A 19,610-nucleotide genomic window follows, 5' to 3' on the forward strand; every position below is an offset into this window, starting at 1 on the left:
TTTTTTTTTTTTTTCATGTGTAAGCACATATCTGTAATTTATCAGAGATATCAATAAATAAACTTTATTTTATTTAGCGTAATGTGCTAAATAAAGCGCATATATATATATTTTTTTCCACATGGTGCCGGTGCACCAAGATCCTCTTTTTTTTTATTATTATTATTTTTTTCTTTTCTTTGCTTTCGGTGGTGCTGATCCACCAAGATAGATCTTTTTTTTTTTATTATATTTTTTTTTTCTTTTGCTTTCGGTGGTGCTGATCCACCAAGATAGATATATTTTTTTTATATATATATTCCCCACATGGTGCAGGGAGGAAATGCAGAGGAGCTTGGAGTAGTAGGAGGTAAGAGACGGAGAAAGTCTTTGGGTGTGAGTTGCCAAACTTTGATTTTGTCAATCACATTCAAAGGCAGCAGCAGAGGCAAGCAGATGTGAGTTGACAAACTTTGTTTTTGTTAATCACATTCACAGAGGCAAGCAGATGTGAGTTGACAAACTTTGTTTTTGTTAAACACATTCACAGGCAGCAGCAGAGGCAAGCAGATGTGAGTTGACAAACTTTGTTTTTGTTAATCACATTCACAGGCAGCAGCCATGGCGTAAGTGCAGAAGCAGCCAGAGCTTGAAGCAGAGTGTAAGGCGTCGAGCTTCACGATCGGCTAGTCGTTTGACAGCGGTCACTGAAGTTCTTCGCCGATTTTGACCACGGTGGCCAGAGTGAAGCTGAGGGACTTGCAGGCGAGGAGCTGCATGGATGGAGAGGAAGAAGTGCCTTGTCGTGTTCCGTCATCTCAAGCTTGCTCGGCGACTCAACAACCACATGTCCACCGCCTTCGACGACGGCGTCTCCGAGCCCACCGCCGTGCAAGAATCTGCAGCTGGCTCCGTTCTTGCAGTAGCCTCTGGCGAAATACAAGCAGGGTTTCCACCCAAACCCTGAGTTGGGGTCCTCCAAGCTCACGTCGCTGACTGAGCAACTTCGTCGGTGGAGCGGGGAGCGGAGCTCTTGTGTGTTTTGGTTTTCTTCAGATTTAGGCTGAAGGAAAACATGTGGGTGCTGCCATTTTTGGACTGCTTCGTGTTGTTGTTGCAGGTATAGAGAAACGCAGGGGTTGCTAGCGTATAATAGATTCTTTGCTGACCAAAGTTTGTTCAAGAAGACACCTACCTGCAAAACAAAATTACTTCTGATTGTTGTTTGTGGTTTGTTCCCCTTCCCTGCAAGACTCAATTCGAAATCGCCGGCAATGGGATTAGTCTTACGTTGCTTCTTTTCTCTCAATTTCTCTCTTAATTTCTGCAGTCTCTCTTCTTTCTGTGTCCCGTGTTGAAGACTAACACATCGGCATCTCTCCACTTTACAGAATTCCAATTCATTTGATCCACTTTCAGAGTTGTTCTGACATTTTGCAAAGCTCCAGAAGGAGGACGGCTCTGCAGCACCAGAAACGGAGACCTGTAGTACTCCACAGTGCAGTTAAAATCCTTGAATTTGAAGACCAAGAACCCTTTGTGCTTAGTGATTGGTTTTCCATTAACTTCGTAGATTGAATCCTCATTAGGAACTGCAGAAGAGAGCATGCACATGAGTGATTCCCATTGGTTTCTCCCGATCGAATCGCCAACAAAAACAAGCCGCTTGTTACGCAGTTTTTTCAACATCAACTTCGCGTCAAATCTGGGCAAGTTGCAATGCCTGGGTTGCCATCTCCACTTGGTGTAAAACAAATCAGGACGGCCATTCTCCGAGCACCTAAACCCTTCATCCACAAACCGGCAATCGTTGGATTGATACAGCGGATACGCCTCGTCCCACACCCAATCCCCTTCAAACACGTCACACCCACCACCCTCTTCTTCCAGAAACTCAACCCTCCGGTGCTTGCCCGGCCAGTTACTCTGCAGCCACATAAACTGCTCCGATTGGCCTGGGGAACTGAAACCCTTTGGCCAAAGCTCTGTCATCCAAGTAAACGAAGCACAGAATCACGCAAACACTGGCACAGAAGAATCCCAGAACGCCCAGGGACGGCTCCAACGGCTTCAAACGCCTGAACTTTTTGAAAGCTTCGAAGAACTGCATGGTTTCCGGGTCGGGCTGGGATGAGTGCTTAGACATTGGAGCTTGAACTCGAATTCTGGGATGTGGGTTTTGCTCTGGTCAAGTTTTTAAAGGACAGAGAGAGAGAGAGAGAGAGAGAGAGAGAGAGGTGTGGTGTGAAGGGACTTCGAGAGCTGGGCCTGGATTGTCGGTGGAGGCACCGAGTTCCGATCAGAGTTCGGATTCCGTTTCTGAACCAGCATTCCTCCTGGTCTGAGCTCCCACTCTCCCTGCCCCGAGTCAGCTCCGCCGCCGCCTGAGCTTCCATTCAACTCGGCCAGTGACACCCCTGTAATCTTGGTCTTCATCCTCAACATTTTTACTCTCTAATTTTCCACGAGAGATCTCTCAGGTTTTTTTTATCTACTTCACAAAATTAGAAACAACCCAATTGAGAGAAAGGCTTGTAGAGAGGAACTTTCTTGACGCTAGCACCAGCCTTGGCGACTGCAAGAGACACGGCCAAGATGGCATTTTCACCAAGCTTTTGCTTGCACCAACCCCACTCGTTGACAGTTCCATCGATCTGTTGAACCATGAAGTTGTCAATAGCAGTCTGTTCGCTTGGGTCCTTGCCGATCAAAGCGGGGCCAATGATTGTGTTAACATTGTTGACAGCCTTCGATACACCCTTTCCGAGGTAGTCTTTGCCTCCATCGCGCAACTCAAGGGCCTCGTAAACTCCAGTGGATGCATCACTTGGAACAGCGGCTCTAGCCAAAGTTCCATCTGATAGAATGATATCGACCTCGACGGTGGGATTGCCACGGCTGTCGAAGATCTGCCTAGCCTTGACGCTCTGGATCGTCGCCATGGATGGATGCAGAGAGAGAGAGGAACTCTGTGATTTTTGGTTTAGGGAAGGAGAGGAGAGATTTGAGGTTTGAGGGGAAAGGGTGGGTTCCATCGATTGATAAGAGAGAGAAGAGAGTAAAGCAGAAGGAGAGAAGAAGATGGTGACTTGGGGTGATGCCTGCGTGGGGACCTTGACATTGGTCGGTTGGGAAGAAAACAATGTGGAAACTTTGGGTTGCTGGAAGAAGTGGGTGGGGATAATTGTAGAGAGAGAAAGTGAAAGTGAGAGTGGTATTGAAAAACGGTGGGTACAAGATGTTTTAGAGTTTTATAAGCCATATCAGCATCCTGCTTTTTCCACCATCTCACGACCAATCAAAATCCACTTGGCATGGTGACAAAGTCTTGCGCCCCACCAAATTCCTTGGGAGTCTCTCCTTTTGTGGACTTCAACTTCTGTATCTTTGAATTGGCGTGGGTCTTGTAGGCAAACCCACTTTAACATGTATAATTTTTTTTTTTTTTTTTTTTTTAAATTTTTTTGAGTAGAGAGTATATATATAGTAACATATGTATTTTTTTTTCTTTTCTTTTGTAATAAAATTGACTTTCTTTAATGAAACATTTATTTATTTATTTTGATGTGACTGTACTTGAAGTTTTGAAGTTTCAAGTTGCCTACGTACTCTTCCAAAGAAGAGATCAAGTCATAACGTAGTTCAAATGAGTGATGGTTTTGATGATGATTTTGCCGTACACAGTTTATGCTCTTGCAGGCCAGGAGCGTTTGGTGCCGTTTGCAGTTTCAGCTCGTGCAGGCAAGGAGTGTTTGGTGCCGTTTGCAGTTTCAACTCGTACAGGCAAGGAGCGTTTGTTGTCGCCTTTTATGCTCGTGCGGACAAGGAGCTTTGGTTGTCGCCTTTTAGGCTCGTGCGAACGAGGAGCGTCTTGGAATTTGTCAAACGATCTTAGAGAAGCATTCCTTGCAATCTTTATGGCAAGGAGTCTTGACTGAGTGATTGAAGAAGTCTTCTGGGAAGAAATCGCGCATCGTAATGGCAACGGACGATCTTTGTGTCATAATTTCATCATCCTCAACATTTTCATGTAGCTTTGAAGGTTGACGGTAACTGCTTTGCCCCCTTTCCGATTGGTGAACTTGTGGAGGAGACCTATGTTTCTTGTGCATTTTCTTTGGAGTGACATAAGTCCATCCTTCAACTTCACTTGACTTGACTGACATGGTTTTGGAGCATGCCCCCAGCGGTTGAGGTGAAGATTTTGAGTTCAAAGAGCCAGAAGTGATGGTGGTATAGTCTGACTTCACCACATCATTAAGATCTAGCTCGATGATCCCTTTCTGAGCCAACTTCATGATGAGATCTTTTAGCACAAAGCACTTTTCCGTCGGATGACCAATGAAGCGGTGGAATTTACAGTACCTTGGACTGTCAGTACGGTTCATCTCTTCCGGCCGTTTACACTCAGGTAGGTTGATCACCTTTTTTTCCAGCAAGTCATCTAACATGGCAACCACGTCAGAGTCGGGGAATGGATAAGTCTTATCCACAAGCTCCTTCAAAGTGCGTCTACGTATCTCTTGATCACGAAAAGCTTCAGTTTGAATCGCCTTGCCTCGTGTATGGGTTTTGACTGGAGTTGTGTTGAGCGTCATTGCTTCCTTGGTGGGTTTCCACGCAGCCTTATCCACCTTTGGCCCCAAAACTTTGTCATTCTTGTAGTCGGCGATCTGTTCTTTCTTTCCATGACGGGTGATGCTTAACTCCATATCATGGGCGCGGGTGGCTAACTCCTCAAATGTTCGTGGTTTGATGCCTTGAAGGATGTAGTGTAGTCCCCACTGCATGCCTTGAACGCACATCTCGATGGCGGAGGTTTCAGAAAGCCGATCTTTGCAATCCAGGCTTAATGAACGCCATCTATTTATGTAGTCGATGACAGGTTCATCTCTCCACTGTTTCGTACTGGTCAGCTCTAGCATGCTTACAGTACGACGAGTGCTGTAGAAACGGTTGAGGAATTCCCTTTCTAGCTGGTCCCAACTGTTGATAGACTCAGGTTCAAGGTCAGTGTACCAGTCAAAAGCATTACTTTTCAGCGAACGCACGAACTGTTTGACGAGGTAGTCTCCCTCTGTCCCAGCATTGTTGCAAGTTTCAACGAAATGGGCGACATGTTGTTTCGGGTTGCCTTTTCCATCGAACTGCATGAATTTTGGGGGCTGATAACCCCTTGGCATCTTCAAAGCATCAATCCTCTTGGAGTAAGGCTTTGAGTACAGTACGGAGTCGTGCGAGCTTCCTTCGTACTGTGTCTTGATAGTGCTTGCAATCATCTCCTGTAGCTGCTGGATAGAGAGAGATCCCATGGATGCCATTGCTTGGTCTGGCTTCGGCTTCTCTTCAGCTTTCTCCACTAGTGGCTCCTCTTCTTCATCGCCTTCTTTCTTTAATAGGCCAGTATTTGGGTCGACTTTTACGTCGGGCAGCGCATCTAGTTGGTTGACAAGTGCGGCAATCTACAAGTCCTTCTCTTCTACAGTCTGTGTGAGCTTTGCGATTGCTTCATTCATCTGAGCTAGCTGTTCTTCAACAGAGGTGACGCCGATGGTCATGACTTGTGCAACCAATAGGCATGACTTTCCTTCAGACATCCAGGGTGCTGATGAAGAAACCCATTGGCCATTTTGGGATGTCATCTTATGCGCCTTAGCAGCATGCTTTGGTGCCCCCAGCAAGGTTAGGTTGATGATAGACTCGCGCCTTTGATGTTCCCTTTGCTCGCTTAGCGGTACCAATTTTGAAGCGGCATGTTGATGAGTGGTTGTGGTGCCAATGGATGCTCCATTCGTGGCGGAAGTGCTTATGCTTCTTCCCTTGGTGGTTGCAAGAACGGCTTGTCCCTTGCTTGATGCCATTGATTTTGGAGGTGTGCTTTGGTTGTTGTCAACTCCGTAACCATGCTCCTTCAACTTCTTTTGAGTTTTGGTGAGGTCGCTATCTTTGTCGTTGACGGTGTTTGAAACCTTCTTTCCAAGATTTGAAGAGGAAGCAAAGTCATGCCTAGCCTTTGACATGAGTTCGTAGGCATTTGGGTTAAAGCCTTCTTCGGTCTTCTTAGTTGGAAGATAGCTTGGTTTTACTTTGACGCCATGCTGTGCCTCCAGACGGTTGATGAGTCTGGCGGTTTGCAAGTTTTTCTCCTCTGCAGTCTTTATCAGCCTTGCAATTGTTTCCTTCATCTGAACCAGCTGTCTTTCAATAGAGGTAGAGCCGATAGTCATGACTTGTTCTTTGTTTGAAGCCATGGACTGTGCTTGAATATCTTGAACGGAGACAGAGATGAGAGGTAGAGATCGTCCCACCGGGCGTGCCAAGTTTGTAAACACGAAATGTTCCTGAAACAAGAGACAAGAATAACGTGCACAAAATATATTTTTTGTTTAATGATTTTTGGGGTTACAATCTCTTTGTAATTTGATCCTCTGATTCTATCTTCGTAGGGTGTAGATTTGTGGATGAGCTGTTGATCCAAAGGGCCGTCGGGGCTTGATCTAGGGATGAACAGTTGATGAACGGATCTTCGAGGGCTTTTGGGCTTGATCTTGAAGGTTGATGGATGAGCGGATCTTCAACGGCTTTTGGGCCTAATCTTGAAGACTGGGTGTATGGATTTCTTCAAGGGGCCGTCGGGGCTTGATCTTGAGGGTTGATGGATGAGCGGATCTTCAAGGGCTTTTGGGCCTAATCTTGAAGACTGATTGGATGTGTGGATTTGTTGAGGTTGTTGATCCAAAAGGCCGTTGGGGCTTGATCTTAGGACGAACGGATGATGAACGATGAACACTTTCTTCAAGGGGCCGTCGGGGCTTGATCTTGAATAATGGTTGTGTGGATTTCTTCAAGGGCTTTTGAGCTTGATCTTGAATGTTGATGGATGAACGGATCTTCAAGGCTTTTGGGCTTAATCTTGAAGAACGATTGGATGTGTGGATTTGTTGAGGTTGTTGATCCAAAGGGCCGTTGGGGCTTGATCTTAGGACGAACGGATGATGAACACTTTCTTCAAGGGGCCGTCGGGGCTTGATCTTGAGTCGGTGGAAGTTCTTCAAGGGCCGTCGGGGCTTGACCTTGAAGGAGGATTTGACGAAGAACGAAGAGTGTTTTTTTGATCCTTCAGGATTTGCTTGAGAGCTTTAGAGTTTCAAGGCTTCAAGGTTTTGGTGTGATGTAAATTCCCTTCTTTCTTTCTTCTTCTTCCTTTCTTCTCCTTTTTTTCCTCCCCCAAATGAATGCCTTGGCTTCCTATTTATAGAATTCCAAAACTTGATTTTTGGATTTAAATAATCAGATGAAATAAATCATTTCTGCCAGGTATTGACACGTGTCCTATTTGATGACTTTTCCAATTTATTTCGATTTTTCGTTGAGTCACACGCTACATGTAAAATTTATGTGACACGTGAGTGTTGAAATTTTAATTATTGGTCAACATTCATTTCACCGAAATTTTGATGTCTACAATGACACCTATAAGCATGTCATGTCTTACCAAATAGAGGTATTCGTGAAATAATCATGTTACTCTTTGAACAATATGATTAAGATATGTATGGAATAATGTATATTTACATATACATATTTATGAGCACTATGATGCATCTCATGTTGAAGCAGTTCTTACAAAGATAGCTTGATCAACAAGTACTTCGGTTGAGATAGATTTTCAAGTGTCTTCGAGGGATATCTCCTTTTATTGAGCAATTACTGGAAGGTGATAGATTTCTTATTTCACATTTAAGTCTCCATACCGATATACAACAACTCAAACAACACATTATCAGACCATGCGAGGTAATGAGGGTTTTGAGGTAAAGTTAAAGTTCATATCTATAAGCACGAGTCTACGAACTATTTGCATACTACAATCCAAAGCTTTGTAACGTTTGACATGTAATAAGCATTCATATTTAAGCTTTCAGTGAACTTGTCCAACACACAAAGTACATGTGTATCCATTATATGTCCAACACACGTAGCACAAGACCACACTAACCTTAATGTGATCTACACCTGTCATTCCATATAGTAAATGCCCAGTTAATTTTTCAAACGACTAGGAACTTTGTTTAAATACTAAGTGACAATACAATACAAGTCTCTCTGCCTTCATCCTGTTAAGGACATTGTTTCCATACCCTAAGTCATGTGGACTCATTTTTAGTATATTATTTCTACAATATAAAGCCAAATTCATGAAGGAATAAATAGTACCCTAGTATTAATTAATTAAATGGAGTTGTTACATAAAATTCAATATTACGAAATTGGATTTTAGGCCACGGCTACAACATTGTCATCCCCGTTTAATAATGCAATTATATGTTGATGCAGCACATTAATGAAAGGGTTTATGATCATTTTGATGATTAAATGTCATTCATTCATCTCATTAATCATCCCTCTTGTAACCGCTAGTGCATTTATCTTAGGTTCATGCATTACAATTATGTAGTCTTTATTTTGCATTTATGCAGCACCTAGCCATATAAGGGAGGCTTGTTCCCTTAACTTTTTAGTATTCCAATAATCAGTTTACAGACTATCTTAAGTTCTCTCATTGAAGAGTGCTAATTTCCTTGTGGATTCAAGGCTTCCTAGTAGAATACGAAGATATTCTTCTAGTTTCCGCTTCCATTCTACATTAGTCGGTACCAGAGCCAAGTCTTACCTTGGGCTGATGGCCAATTCCCCTAACAGCGATGAACGTCAGGGAGAGGCTTTTACATGAGCCGAATTTATGGCGTACCAGAATCAAAGCCAGTAGACGTTGCGTGAAATCCAGGCAGCTCTTGCTAAGTTTGTGGTGCAACTGGATATTAACAATCAGGGTCCAAGACGAGAACGTGCTCCAACGTACCAAGATCGACGTCAGGTAACTAATGAAGATTCTAGCGATGATGAAGAATATGTTGTGACATATTTAGAGGGCTAGGATGAGATAATGGTCCTCCAAGACGACATGATCATGGTGTAAACAGAGATTATCGTATGAAGATTGATTTACCAAGTTTCAATAATCACCTTCATATCGAGGATTTCTTGGACTGGCTAAATGAAGTAGAGAGGTTCTTTGAATACATAGAGATTCCTGAAGAAAACAAAAGTCAAACTTGTTGCCTACAAGCTGAAAGGTGGAGCTTCTGCTTGGTGGGAGTAACTTCAGATATCACGAACTTGTCAAAGAAAGACCCTTGTGCGTTCATGGATGAAGATGAAGTGGTTACTGAAGGCAAGGTTATTACTTACTGATTATGAACAAGTTCTTTTCCAACAATACCAAGAATGCAAGCAAGGAAGTAGAACTGTCCAAGCCTATACAGAGGAGTTTTACAAATTAGCTTCACGCAATGATCTCATGGAAACTGAGGCGCAACAAATAGCCAGGTACATTGGTGGATTGCGACTAGCCATTCAAGATAAGGTTTGTATACAATTTGTATTCACCGTGGTAGAGGCTGTTAATTTAGCCGCAAAGGTGGAAGCTCAAATGGACAGGTCGAAGAATCAAGCAAATCGAAGTTATACTTTTGATTCGTCGCGATCTGTAGCAAGCAAGAGGAAACAAACTTTCTCATCACAGCCAACAACTGGAAATATCAGTAATGAAATTCGTGGCAGCAGTAGTTCTTCACAGAAACCAGAAAGAACTAGAGGTCGTAAAGATATCCCCTAAGACCCCTATGCAAAGCCTAGGGAAGATAAGCGTTACAGGTTTGGGCAGCATGGGCACTTATCCAACAATTGTCTTAAAAGGAGAACAGTGAATTTGTTAGGAATAGAAAAGACAAGTGATGAGTAGCCAATAGAAGATTTGGAAGGTGCTGCACTCACTTATGAGGAAGATGAAGTTATTGGAGAAGATGATGGAGAATTGCTCGAGAGATCTTTGGTTATCTTACGGTTATTATTAGCACCAAAATGTGAAGAACCTCCTCAACGTCATAACATTTTCAAAACTCGATGCATAGTAAATCAGAGGGTTTGCGATCTGATCATTGATAATGCCAATAGTGAGAACGTTGTTTCCAACAAAATGGTAGAAAAGCTGGGATTGAAGACAGAAAAGCATCATACACCCTACAAACTTGGGTGGATCAGGAAAGGTATGGAATCCAAGGTGACTAAAACTTGCCCCATTACTTTTTCAATTGGAAAACAATATTTCTGGTGAACAATAATGAGGAATTCTGGCATGTTGAAATGAAAATAAGTGGACAAGTTTATGCACTTGTGGTACAGGAGAACAAACCTCACAATTTACCTATTCCAAAAGCAATTCAACCTTTGCTTGTGGAGTTTGATGACATCATCCCTTACCAACTGCCTTCAAATTTGCCTCCTATGCGGGATGTCCAGCATGAAATAGACTTTATTCTTGGAGCTAGTATTCCTAACCTTCCTCATTACAGGATGAGTCCTAAAGAAAGCAAAATCCTACAAAAAAAGGTTGAGGACTTGATGCAGAAGGGGTTCGTAAAGGAAAGCATGAGCCCTTGTGCCATTCTTGCACTTTTGGCCCCTAAAGGTGAGGGAGATTGGCGCATGTGCACTGATAGTCGAGCCATTAACAAAATCACAGTCAAGTATCGCTTCCCAATTCCAAGGTTGGAAGATATGCTTGACAACTTGGCTGGATTAAAGGTTTTTTCTAAGATTGATTTGCATAGTAGATACCACCAAATCCGCATACGACCTAGAGATGAGTAAAATACGGCTTTTAAGACGAAAGAAGGGCTGTATGAATGGCTAGTAATGCCTTTGGGCTTTCCAATGCGCCAAGCACTTTCATGCGGCTAATGAATCAGGTATTCAAGCCTTTTACTGGAAAGTTTGTTGTTGTATATTTTGATGATATCCTAATATATAGCCGAAATGAAGATGAACACCTAGCACACTTAAAAATGGTGCTAACTGTTTTCCAAAAGAATAAGTTGTATATCAACTTGAAGAAGTGCAGCTTTATGACTACTCGGCTACTGTTTTTGGGATTTGTTATTAGTGGTGATGGAATACATGTTGATGAAGAGAAGGTCAGAGTAATTCGTGAGTGGCCAACTCCTAAAACCGTGCGTGAAGTTCGAAGCTTTCATGGTTTGGCCATCTTCTATCGGCGATTTGTCAGAAATTTTAGTAGCATCATGGCTCCAATAACTGAATATTTAAAGGAAGGAAAGTTCCATTGGGGTGAAGAAGCTGATCAAAGCTTTGCCTTAATAAAAGAAAAACTTTCAACAGCTCCAGTTTTGACTTTACCAGATTTTGACAAGTTGTTTGAAGTGGAATGTGATGCTTCAGTTGTCGGGATAGGAGCTGTTCTATCACAAGAGGCAGAGGCGGATCCACAGAGGGGCCTGGGAGGTCCCAGAACCCCTCGGCGATCCTAAAATGCTGCTAGAAATTTTCCGGGGGACCCCTCGACGAGAACACGAGGTTTGTGCTGCAGGTTGCAGCTTGCAACGGGGAAGAAGATACCGAGGCTGCGGGGGAGAAGAAAGAAGACATCGTTTTTAAAAAAGTTGGTCCAAAACGCAGTGTTTTGGCCAATTTGTTGAACTTTTTTTTTTTTTTTTTGTTAAAAACTAATGAGACAAACGGTGCCGTTTGTCAATTGTCCCTGATTCCATATGCCTAGCCCCACATGGGCCATCTTTCCCAAGAGTCCCTTTCCTTTCCCCGTTCCGTTCCTCTGCTTTTCCCCCTAATCCCCATCTTTCTTATATTCACCCAAAACCCTAAATTTCTAATCCCACCCAATCCCATATTATAATTACATTACTCCAATATCATACCTCCACTTGTTTCAATTCTCCAAGCCACCACTATAAGTTTTTTGGTATTCTAATCTAATCTCAATTAAATTATATTAGATATTGGTGGAGATTTTTAGTCTATTATTGATATGATTGTTGATATGTTTTATGTTTGTATACTCATTTTATAATTGAAATTTAGATGGAATTTTTGTTTATTGGTTGATTGGTATTTGTTTTGTGTTTTTGGTTAAATGTGTAGTTTAGAAATAAGAAATATGGAAAGATTTTTCAAGCCAAAGCCAATAGCACCATTTACTTGTTCGGGTAGTTCGAGCTCAAGACAAAATGAGTGTGACATTGATTTTAATAATCTTGAGAGAGACCCAGGGAAAAGAATTCGAATGAAGGACTATCCTTCTAATATTCAAGATGAGGTCCGAAGAGCATATTTGCAAATGGGACCTTGTAGGCCTACAAAGTATGAGTTCCCATACTTTGCAAATGGGACCTTGTTGGCTTTGGTTTTACCGGTTGCAATTGCTTCAGTGGAGAGGGCATTTTCCGCTATGAATATCATTAAGGGTCCACTTCGCAACAAAATGGGAGATCAATGGTTGAGTGACAGCTTAGTTGTTTACATTGAGAAATATGTTTTTTCATGTATTGGTAATGAAGCTATCATGGAACATTTTCAGACTATGAAACCTCATCGTGGACGTTTGAATTAGGATTTTATAGCTTGTAATGTTGTTTTGCTCATGATTTTTGAATGAAATGTATTATATTTAACTTTTCAATGTTATTTTTTTTATAAATTTTTTGATCTTTATTATTGGGACCCCCCGAGTTTAAAATCCTGGATCCGCCACTGACAAGAGGGAAGACCAGTTGCATTTTATAATGAAAAGCTTAGTGAAGCACGGAAGAAATGGTCTACCTAAGAGCTAGAATTTTATGTTGTTGTTCGAGCTCTTAAAGTTTGGGAGCATTACCTAATTTAGAGGGAATTCATTCTTTATACTGATAACCAGGCCCTGAAGTTTATAAATAGCCAGAGTAAAATAAATCGCATGCATGGTAGCTAGATCACATATATACAACGATTCACCTTTTCTCTAAAGCACAAGGCAGGAACACAGAACCATGTTGTTGATGATTTGAAGAGGAGATCATCACTACTTATGACCATGCGAGCCGAGGTCATTGGAGTTTGAATACCTCAAGGAATTATACCCTGAAGATGAAGACTTTTATTGTTTGGGACAAGCTACAAATGAGACAAACTGTGGATAATATGCATATCCAAGATGGTTATTTGTTTCGAGGGAATCAGTTGTGCATTCCTAGAGGGTCGCTAAGAGAACATTTAATTCAAGAGCTTCATGGTGGTGGGCTTCGTGGACATTTGGGAAGAGACAAGACATTAACACTTGTAGAAGAAAGATACTATTGGCCACAGTTAAAGCAAGATGTTGGAAATTTTGTGAAAAGATGTCAAGTTTGTTAAGTAGTAAATGGGCAATCTCAAAATACAGGTCCCTATATTCCATTGCCCATTCCAGAGGCTCCATGGGAGGATTTATCTATGGATTTCGTTTTGGGATTACCTAGAACTCAAAGAGGTGCAAACTCGGTGTTTGTTGTAGTTGATCGATATTCAAAGATGGCTCATTTTGTTGCTTGTAAGAAAACTGCTGATGTTACCAATGTTGCCAATCTTTTCTTCAAAGAGATTGTTCATCTGTATGGTGTTCCTAAATCCATCACTTCTGATCGTGACACTAAGTTTTTGTCTCATTTTTGGAGGACTTTATGGCGAAGGTTTGATACTTATCTCAATTCAGCAGCACTAGTCATCCACAATCTGATGGACAAATAAAAGTTGTCAATCGAACTTTGGGAAATCTCATGCATTGCACCTTTAGAAATAAGCCAAAGCAATGGGACGTGGCATTAGCACAAGCTGAGTTTGCATATAATAGCATGGTTAATCGTTCTACCGGAAAGTCTCCATTTGCTATTGGCTATTGTCACCCACCAAAACATACCTAGGATTTGGTTCTTTTGCCAAAGCTACCAAGGAAAAGCATAGCTGCTGAGAATATGACAGAAAGAATTTCCACCATTCAAAGGGAAGTCCGTCAAAATCTTGAGGAAGCAACTCTTAAGTACGAAGAAGCTGCTGATAAGAAAAGATGTCACAAGGTGTTCGATGAAGGGGACCTAGTCATGGTTTATTTACGGAATGGACGATTTCCTGTGGGAACCTACAACAAATTGAAGTACAAGAAGTATGGCCCTTGCCAAATCAAGCGAAAAATCAATGATAATGCTTATGTTGTTGATCATCCCGCTGACATGAACATATCTCCTACGTTCAATGTGGTTGATTTGTTCGAGTATCATCCTTCTGTTGATATGGTTGGCTATGAAGACAACTCAGAGACGAGTTTGTCTAAAGCAGGGGAGAATGATGCAGCACATTAATGAAAAGGGTTTATGATCATTTTGATGATTAAATGTCATTCATCTCATTAATCATCCCTCTTGTAACCGCTAGTGCATTTATCTTAGGTTCATGCATTACAATTATGTAGTCTTTATTTTGCATTTATGCAGCACCTAGCCATATAAGGGAGGCTTGTTCCCTTAACTTTTTAGTATTCTAATAATCAGTTTACAGACTATCTTAAGTTCTCTCGTTGAAGAGTGCTAATTTCCTTGTGGATTCAAGGCTTCCTAGTAGAATATGAAGATATTCTTCTAGTTTCCGCTTCTGTTCTACATCATATGTGAAGAGAAACTTACACATGTCATTATATTATTAGACTAGGAGAATACGGTATGGGGGTGAACTTGTTCCATGTAAGTTCTTCTTCATAATTATCTAGGAGGGAGGGGTGGAGTAGGGATGGCAAAAATTCCTATTGCAAGAACCGCATCTTTTAAATCCGACAAGGCATTTAATATCACCCCTACTCCAAAACCGATATGTCTTATTAACATTTTTTTATGCGACGACATATTTACATTAAGGAGGGGGTGGAGGGCATTGACTGTGAACTTGCCATTTGCGAGGTTCAAACCTAATACTTACAAGTGAAGATAAATATTTACCACTAGACCATAGTACCGTACCTTTTAGTATTTGATATTGCTTCTAATATTATATGGTGTGTTTTATTTTGTTTAAACACAAATATCAAGATTATATTATTATCTAAACTACCTATTAACAAAATCCTCTTTGTCAACCAAAAGAGGATGACAAGATCAAATTAACCTTGTCAACAAAACTAAAGAAAAATAACCAAAATAAAAGTTATGGGCAATATAATAAATTAAACACAAAATAATTTTACTGTTCTTTTCATAGCCTCATAGCTAGATAACTATATCAGTTGCTTCTATTTTCTCTTCCACATTTTTCTCCCAAATAAAATAAACTTTTAGTGACAAAATAGTTATCCATTAGTCGTTAAAGATATGAACAACCTCATTAGCAACAAAAAATTATTTGAATGGTCATCACCAAAAAATCTTTAATGACCATTTTATACTCTCTCTCTCTCTCTCTCGGTATATTTTATTTTCAAAATTCTAATATGCACATGTTTACAATTGCTAGTTATTTGTAATGAGAGGTACTAGACTCATCCTACAACTCTATTTCTTCACTCCACCTTATTTTCTCACCCCTTTGAAAAAGTAAAAAAAAAAAAAAAAAAAAAACACTCTTTTCCCACCCACTTATATTCCTAAACTATATGTTACAAAGAAAATAGCCACCACCACACATCCACCCACCCCACCCCCACACCCACTCAACGGTGAACAACCCCCTTCTCATTGGCAGCAAACTTTGTCTCTAATTTTATCAACACTACGAGAATGAGCAGCAACCTTAATAGACATTGTAGAGGAATTGTAATGTTTGATGAAGAGTGGGAATTGGTTGGAGAGGAATTGACATAATAGATGAGGAAAATAATGGTTTCAACTTGGTGGGTGTTGTGTGCGGTGGTTTCAACTTGATGGGCTCTTGTTTTTGTTCCTTCTATTTTTAATTTTTTTTAAAATAAAAAATTAAAGTTAACATCGTTCTAATTTTCATAATTAAAAAAAAAAGAATTTAACACAAAAACAAAAGAATAAAAAGGTGATGGCCTTATAGCAAAAGGTTTAAGATTTTTAAAATTAATTAAAGAATGGGTGGAGAAATAAGGTTGGTGCCTTCATAATTCTAAGAAGGGAAACTAATTCTTTTAACATAACCCTTTAGTTTAACTTTTTAACATAACACCCTAAACCCTATTGGAAAGTAAAAAAGGAAGATGATAAATACACACCCATTTTAGCTTTTAAAACACTTTTGTTTAATTTTTTTGTTGTGTTCGTTTATGCAAATCAGCAAAAATAAAGAGGGGTATTTAAAAAGCTAAAAATAATGTATAAAATTCACCTCTCGTAAGAAATTAGTTTAACTTACGGTATTTGCTTTGAAAAAAAAGGTGGATGCATTTTAGTTGAGCATTACTAGTCCCATCCCATTGTCATATTTTCTCACCCACCTTATAATTTCACCCACCATAAAAAGTTAAAAATGAAAAACTCTCTTTTCCCACCCACCTTATTCATAATATAACCTTTTATATATCTCTAAATTCTTTTAAATTTTATTTATTAGGCTATATATATATATATATATATATCTTTAACAAAAAAATGACAAAAATCTGTTAACCATCCCAATTCCAAAACCATCAAAGCAACATACCTCCAAACCCCATTTGCACCACGATCCCCAATACGGTAGTAGCACCAACACCCAGGCCTCACCCCACCCAACCTTCGCAGCACCACCATAGCCTCAAAACTGTCCACCTCCATGGGTTTACCCATCTTCCTTTGTTGTACACAATCTCTTTCACTGCCAAAATTGGATCGAGATTGTACACTGTCATGAGAGAAAGGGAAAAGGGGGGAGTTGAAGAGAAGGTAGCTGTCATTGACGCCACTATGAGGGAGGCGTGTGGTTGTGCACATGTTGTGGTTATAATAGTGAGAAAGAGGTGGGGGGTTTTCTTATTTTTTTTCGTTTTTTTCTTTTTCTGCTATTTTGGTTTTTAATGGAAAAAAACTAATGCTTACGTGACAAAATACAATTGGTTATTGTTTAGGTCCTTATGGTCATTCTCTAAAAGGAGAAATTTTTAATTGTGATGGAAATACAAGTGGTACACCACTTATTTTAATAAAAGTGGTGAGAAATTTTATTTTTTAAGTTATTAACTTTTTAGCACACATATCCCACCATTACCGGTCACACTGAAAAATTTCTCCTCTAAAAAGACATAGTTGTCAATGGATTTTCACATTTAAGTGGGGTGGGGAAACAAGAAAAGGGGGTGGGTTTAACACTCCTCATTTTAGTTACATTTTAAAAGTTACGTTATTTCACTAAAGAAAAACAATTTTCTACCTTAAAATGTTTCGATAAATTTGTGATGTTGCTCTCAAAGGAATCCATACTCAAGTAATGATCCGATAGTAGTTTATAGTCATTAACCAGAAATTAAGAGAGAGAGAGAGAGAAAGAGAGAGAGAGAGAGAGAGAGATTACTGACAGAAATTTTATCCACTGGAATATTAAATTCGAGAGACTTGCAAATACATTTCAAAATCAAACCTGTAAAAAAACATTAACTTGTCCACAAACACAATTAAGCCCTCTAATTTGTTTCTCAAGCCACAAAGTTACCCAGAATGAGAGTACTCACAACAATACTAATTATACATATGAAAACCATTAACGCAACGTCTGATCCTGGTGCAGAATTCTGCTGAGGAGGCTGTACTGGTGCATTTGGTTCCAAATCCGCCGGAGACGGCAGGACAGCAGGCGGATCAGTAATTACTGGTGATGGAGAAGGAGAATCGGTATGGTGTTGGGTTTTGTTTCTGACGGCCAAAACCACTACTATGAGCTTCAGACCCTTTTGGCAATTTTCAGCATTGCCGCTGATGAAGAAAAATGGCCCCGATCGGTTGAACTTGAAGACTGAGTCCCCATCTGTTAAACACTGTTTTGGGTTTTTTGTGTTGCATGAGTTGTAATCCTCTTTTGCTACCACCAACACAGAATTTGACCCTTTTTTGTACTTGAAAACTGCAAATATGCATTCACCACAACGACAAAAGAAAACAAGCTCAATTATATATATGGTGTGTGTGTGTGTGTGTGTGTGTGTATTATTATTTTATATATATGTGCGTATTCTTACGTAAATCCATGATAAAATTATAAGGGAGAAAGGGACTCACAAAGTGTATCATTGACCTGAAACCTATGCCTTTCCGCCCAGTGATTGAAGCTCTCGGAGGGGTTTAAAACCCAACCATCTTTGCCACCCACAGGGAACTTGTAAGCTTGAGAAGAGTTACTTGCCAATGCCGCCACCAAAATAACGAGAAAAATGCTCAAAAATAGTCTCTCAGACCCCATTTTCTGTAGCTGAACAGATGAACAGACTATTTAACTGAACTCAAAAAAGCCCTCCAGAAAAATACAGCCTATACTATAACTAGAGAGAGATAGAGATGGGATTGGTGAGAACTGAATACTGTTGGGTATTGCTAATATGTGATAGCATATATAGAGAGACTGAGGAGGATGTGACCGTTGCCGAGCATGCAAAAATGGTGAAGGGATTACATGATACGTGTTATAAATTCTGCCGCCAGCCGTTTCAACCAGCTTTTTGTAACCTCTCCTCTCAGGGTCTACACATGGCGACATGCAAGAGATCCAACGGTCATCAAAAGTTTTAGAATTCATTGTCCTTGAAAGGCTTGTTTTCTTGATTCTTGATTGCTTCGTTTTCTGTTTTCTTTTTTCTTTTTTCTTTTTTTTTTTTTTTTTTTTTTTTCAAATCGGCTCAATTTCAAGTTTTAACGTTTGATAAACCAAAGATTATGGCGCTTAATTACTTTTAAATTTGTGATTAATTGTCGCTATATTACGAGGTCAAAGCTACTGGGAAATGCATTAAAATTTATGATTTAATACCATAAGTCGGCTACAGCCAATTATTGATAGCAATTTCTATAAAAAAAAATTCGAATTTTTTATGGTTTGTTCGAAACAACGAAACCCGGGGTTGTTAATTTGGGTTAATGTTTGAGCAAATCATAATTAGGTATTTAATTCGTTATTTAAAAGTTGAAATGAGACATTCATCATAAGTAAAAAAGAATTGATCGAAACTGTAATGCTATGCTAGTAGAAAATTCTATCTCCTTAAAGAAATAAGGAATTACCATTTTTTTTATTATGATATATTTACACTAAAGGGTAGATAAATAAATTGGTAGTAAACTCGCCATTCACTAGAGTTGTAGATAAGATCAGGGTCGCCTTTATAGCTAGAGTAGGCGACCACCTAGGGCCCTTACTCAGAGGAGCCCATATATATATATATATTACAAACTTTATGTCTATTCAAATGAAAAAAGTAGACTTTGAGTCTTTGTGTTGAATATAACAGGCCATTGGGTTGGGCTCTTAACTCAACATTTGTAAGATTTATTTGTTTTATAAAATTAATGGAATAAAAATAGCAAACCTGATTGAGGGGAAAAAATTATTTATAAAGCTAAGAATCTTGAGAGAAACTTCATTGAATTAAGGAATCAATTGGGCAATGGAAATTGAACTATATAAGATAAATGGATGGTTGTTTGCGGAATGCAAAGGTTGTTTATAGAATTTTTTTTAACTATACCAGTTACAGTTGCCCTTGAGAAAGAAGTTTTTCAAAATTAAAGATCAAATTTTATCTTCGATAAATTATGTCACAAGAAAGATTGAAT

The 19,610-nt window shown here is 39.9% G+C and overlaps 1 protein-coding gene and 2 pseudogenes across 1 annotated transcript; all 3 read right to left on the bottom strand.

The window, feature by feature from the left end:
* Positions 1-500: 500 nt before the first annotated feature.
* Positions 501-2,244, bottom strand: LOC137740714 (protein trichome birefringence-like 11 pseudogene; annotated as a pseudogene).
* A 224-nt stretch (positions 2,245-2,468) lies between these two features.
* On the bottom strand, positions 2,469-2,970 carry LOC137740715 (enolase 2 pseudogene; annotated as a pseudogene).
* A 14,459-nt stretch (positions 2,971-17,429) lies between these two features.
* Positions 17,430-18,243, bottom strand: LOC137740716 (early nodulin-like protein 3). Its single transcript, XM_068480539.1, has 2 exons — positions 18,063-18,243; positions 17,430-17,907 (listed from the first exon to the last, which is right to left on the bottom strand). Exons 1-2 carry the CDS (start codon positions 18,241-18,243, stop codon positions 17,483-17,485), a joined length of 606 nt encoding a protein of 201 aa, XP_068336640.1. The 3' UTR covers positions 17,430-17,482.
* Between the last annotated feature and the right edge of the window lie 1,367 nt (positions 18,244-19,610).

Source organism: Pyrus communis, chromosome 9 (genome assembly GCF_041283825.1).
Source record: "Pyrus communis isolate YQ-2024b chromosome 9, ASM4128382v1, whole genome shotgun sequence".
Classification (NCBI taxonomy): domain Eukaryota; kingdom Viridiplantae; phylum Streptophyta; class Magnoliopsida; order Rosales; family Rosaceae; genus Pyrus; species Pyrus communis.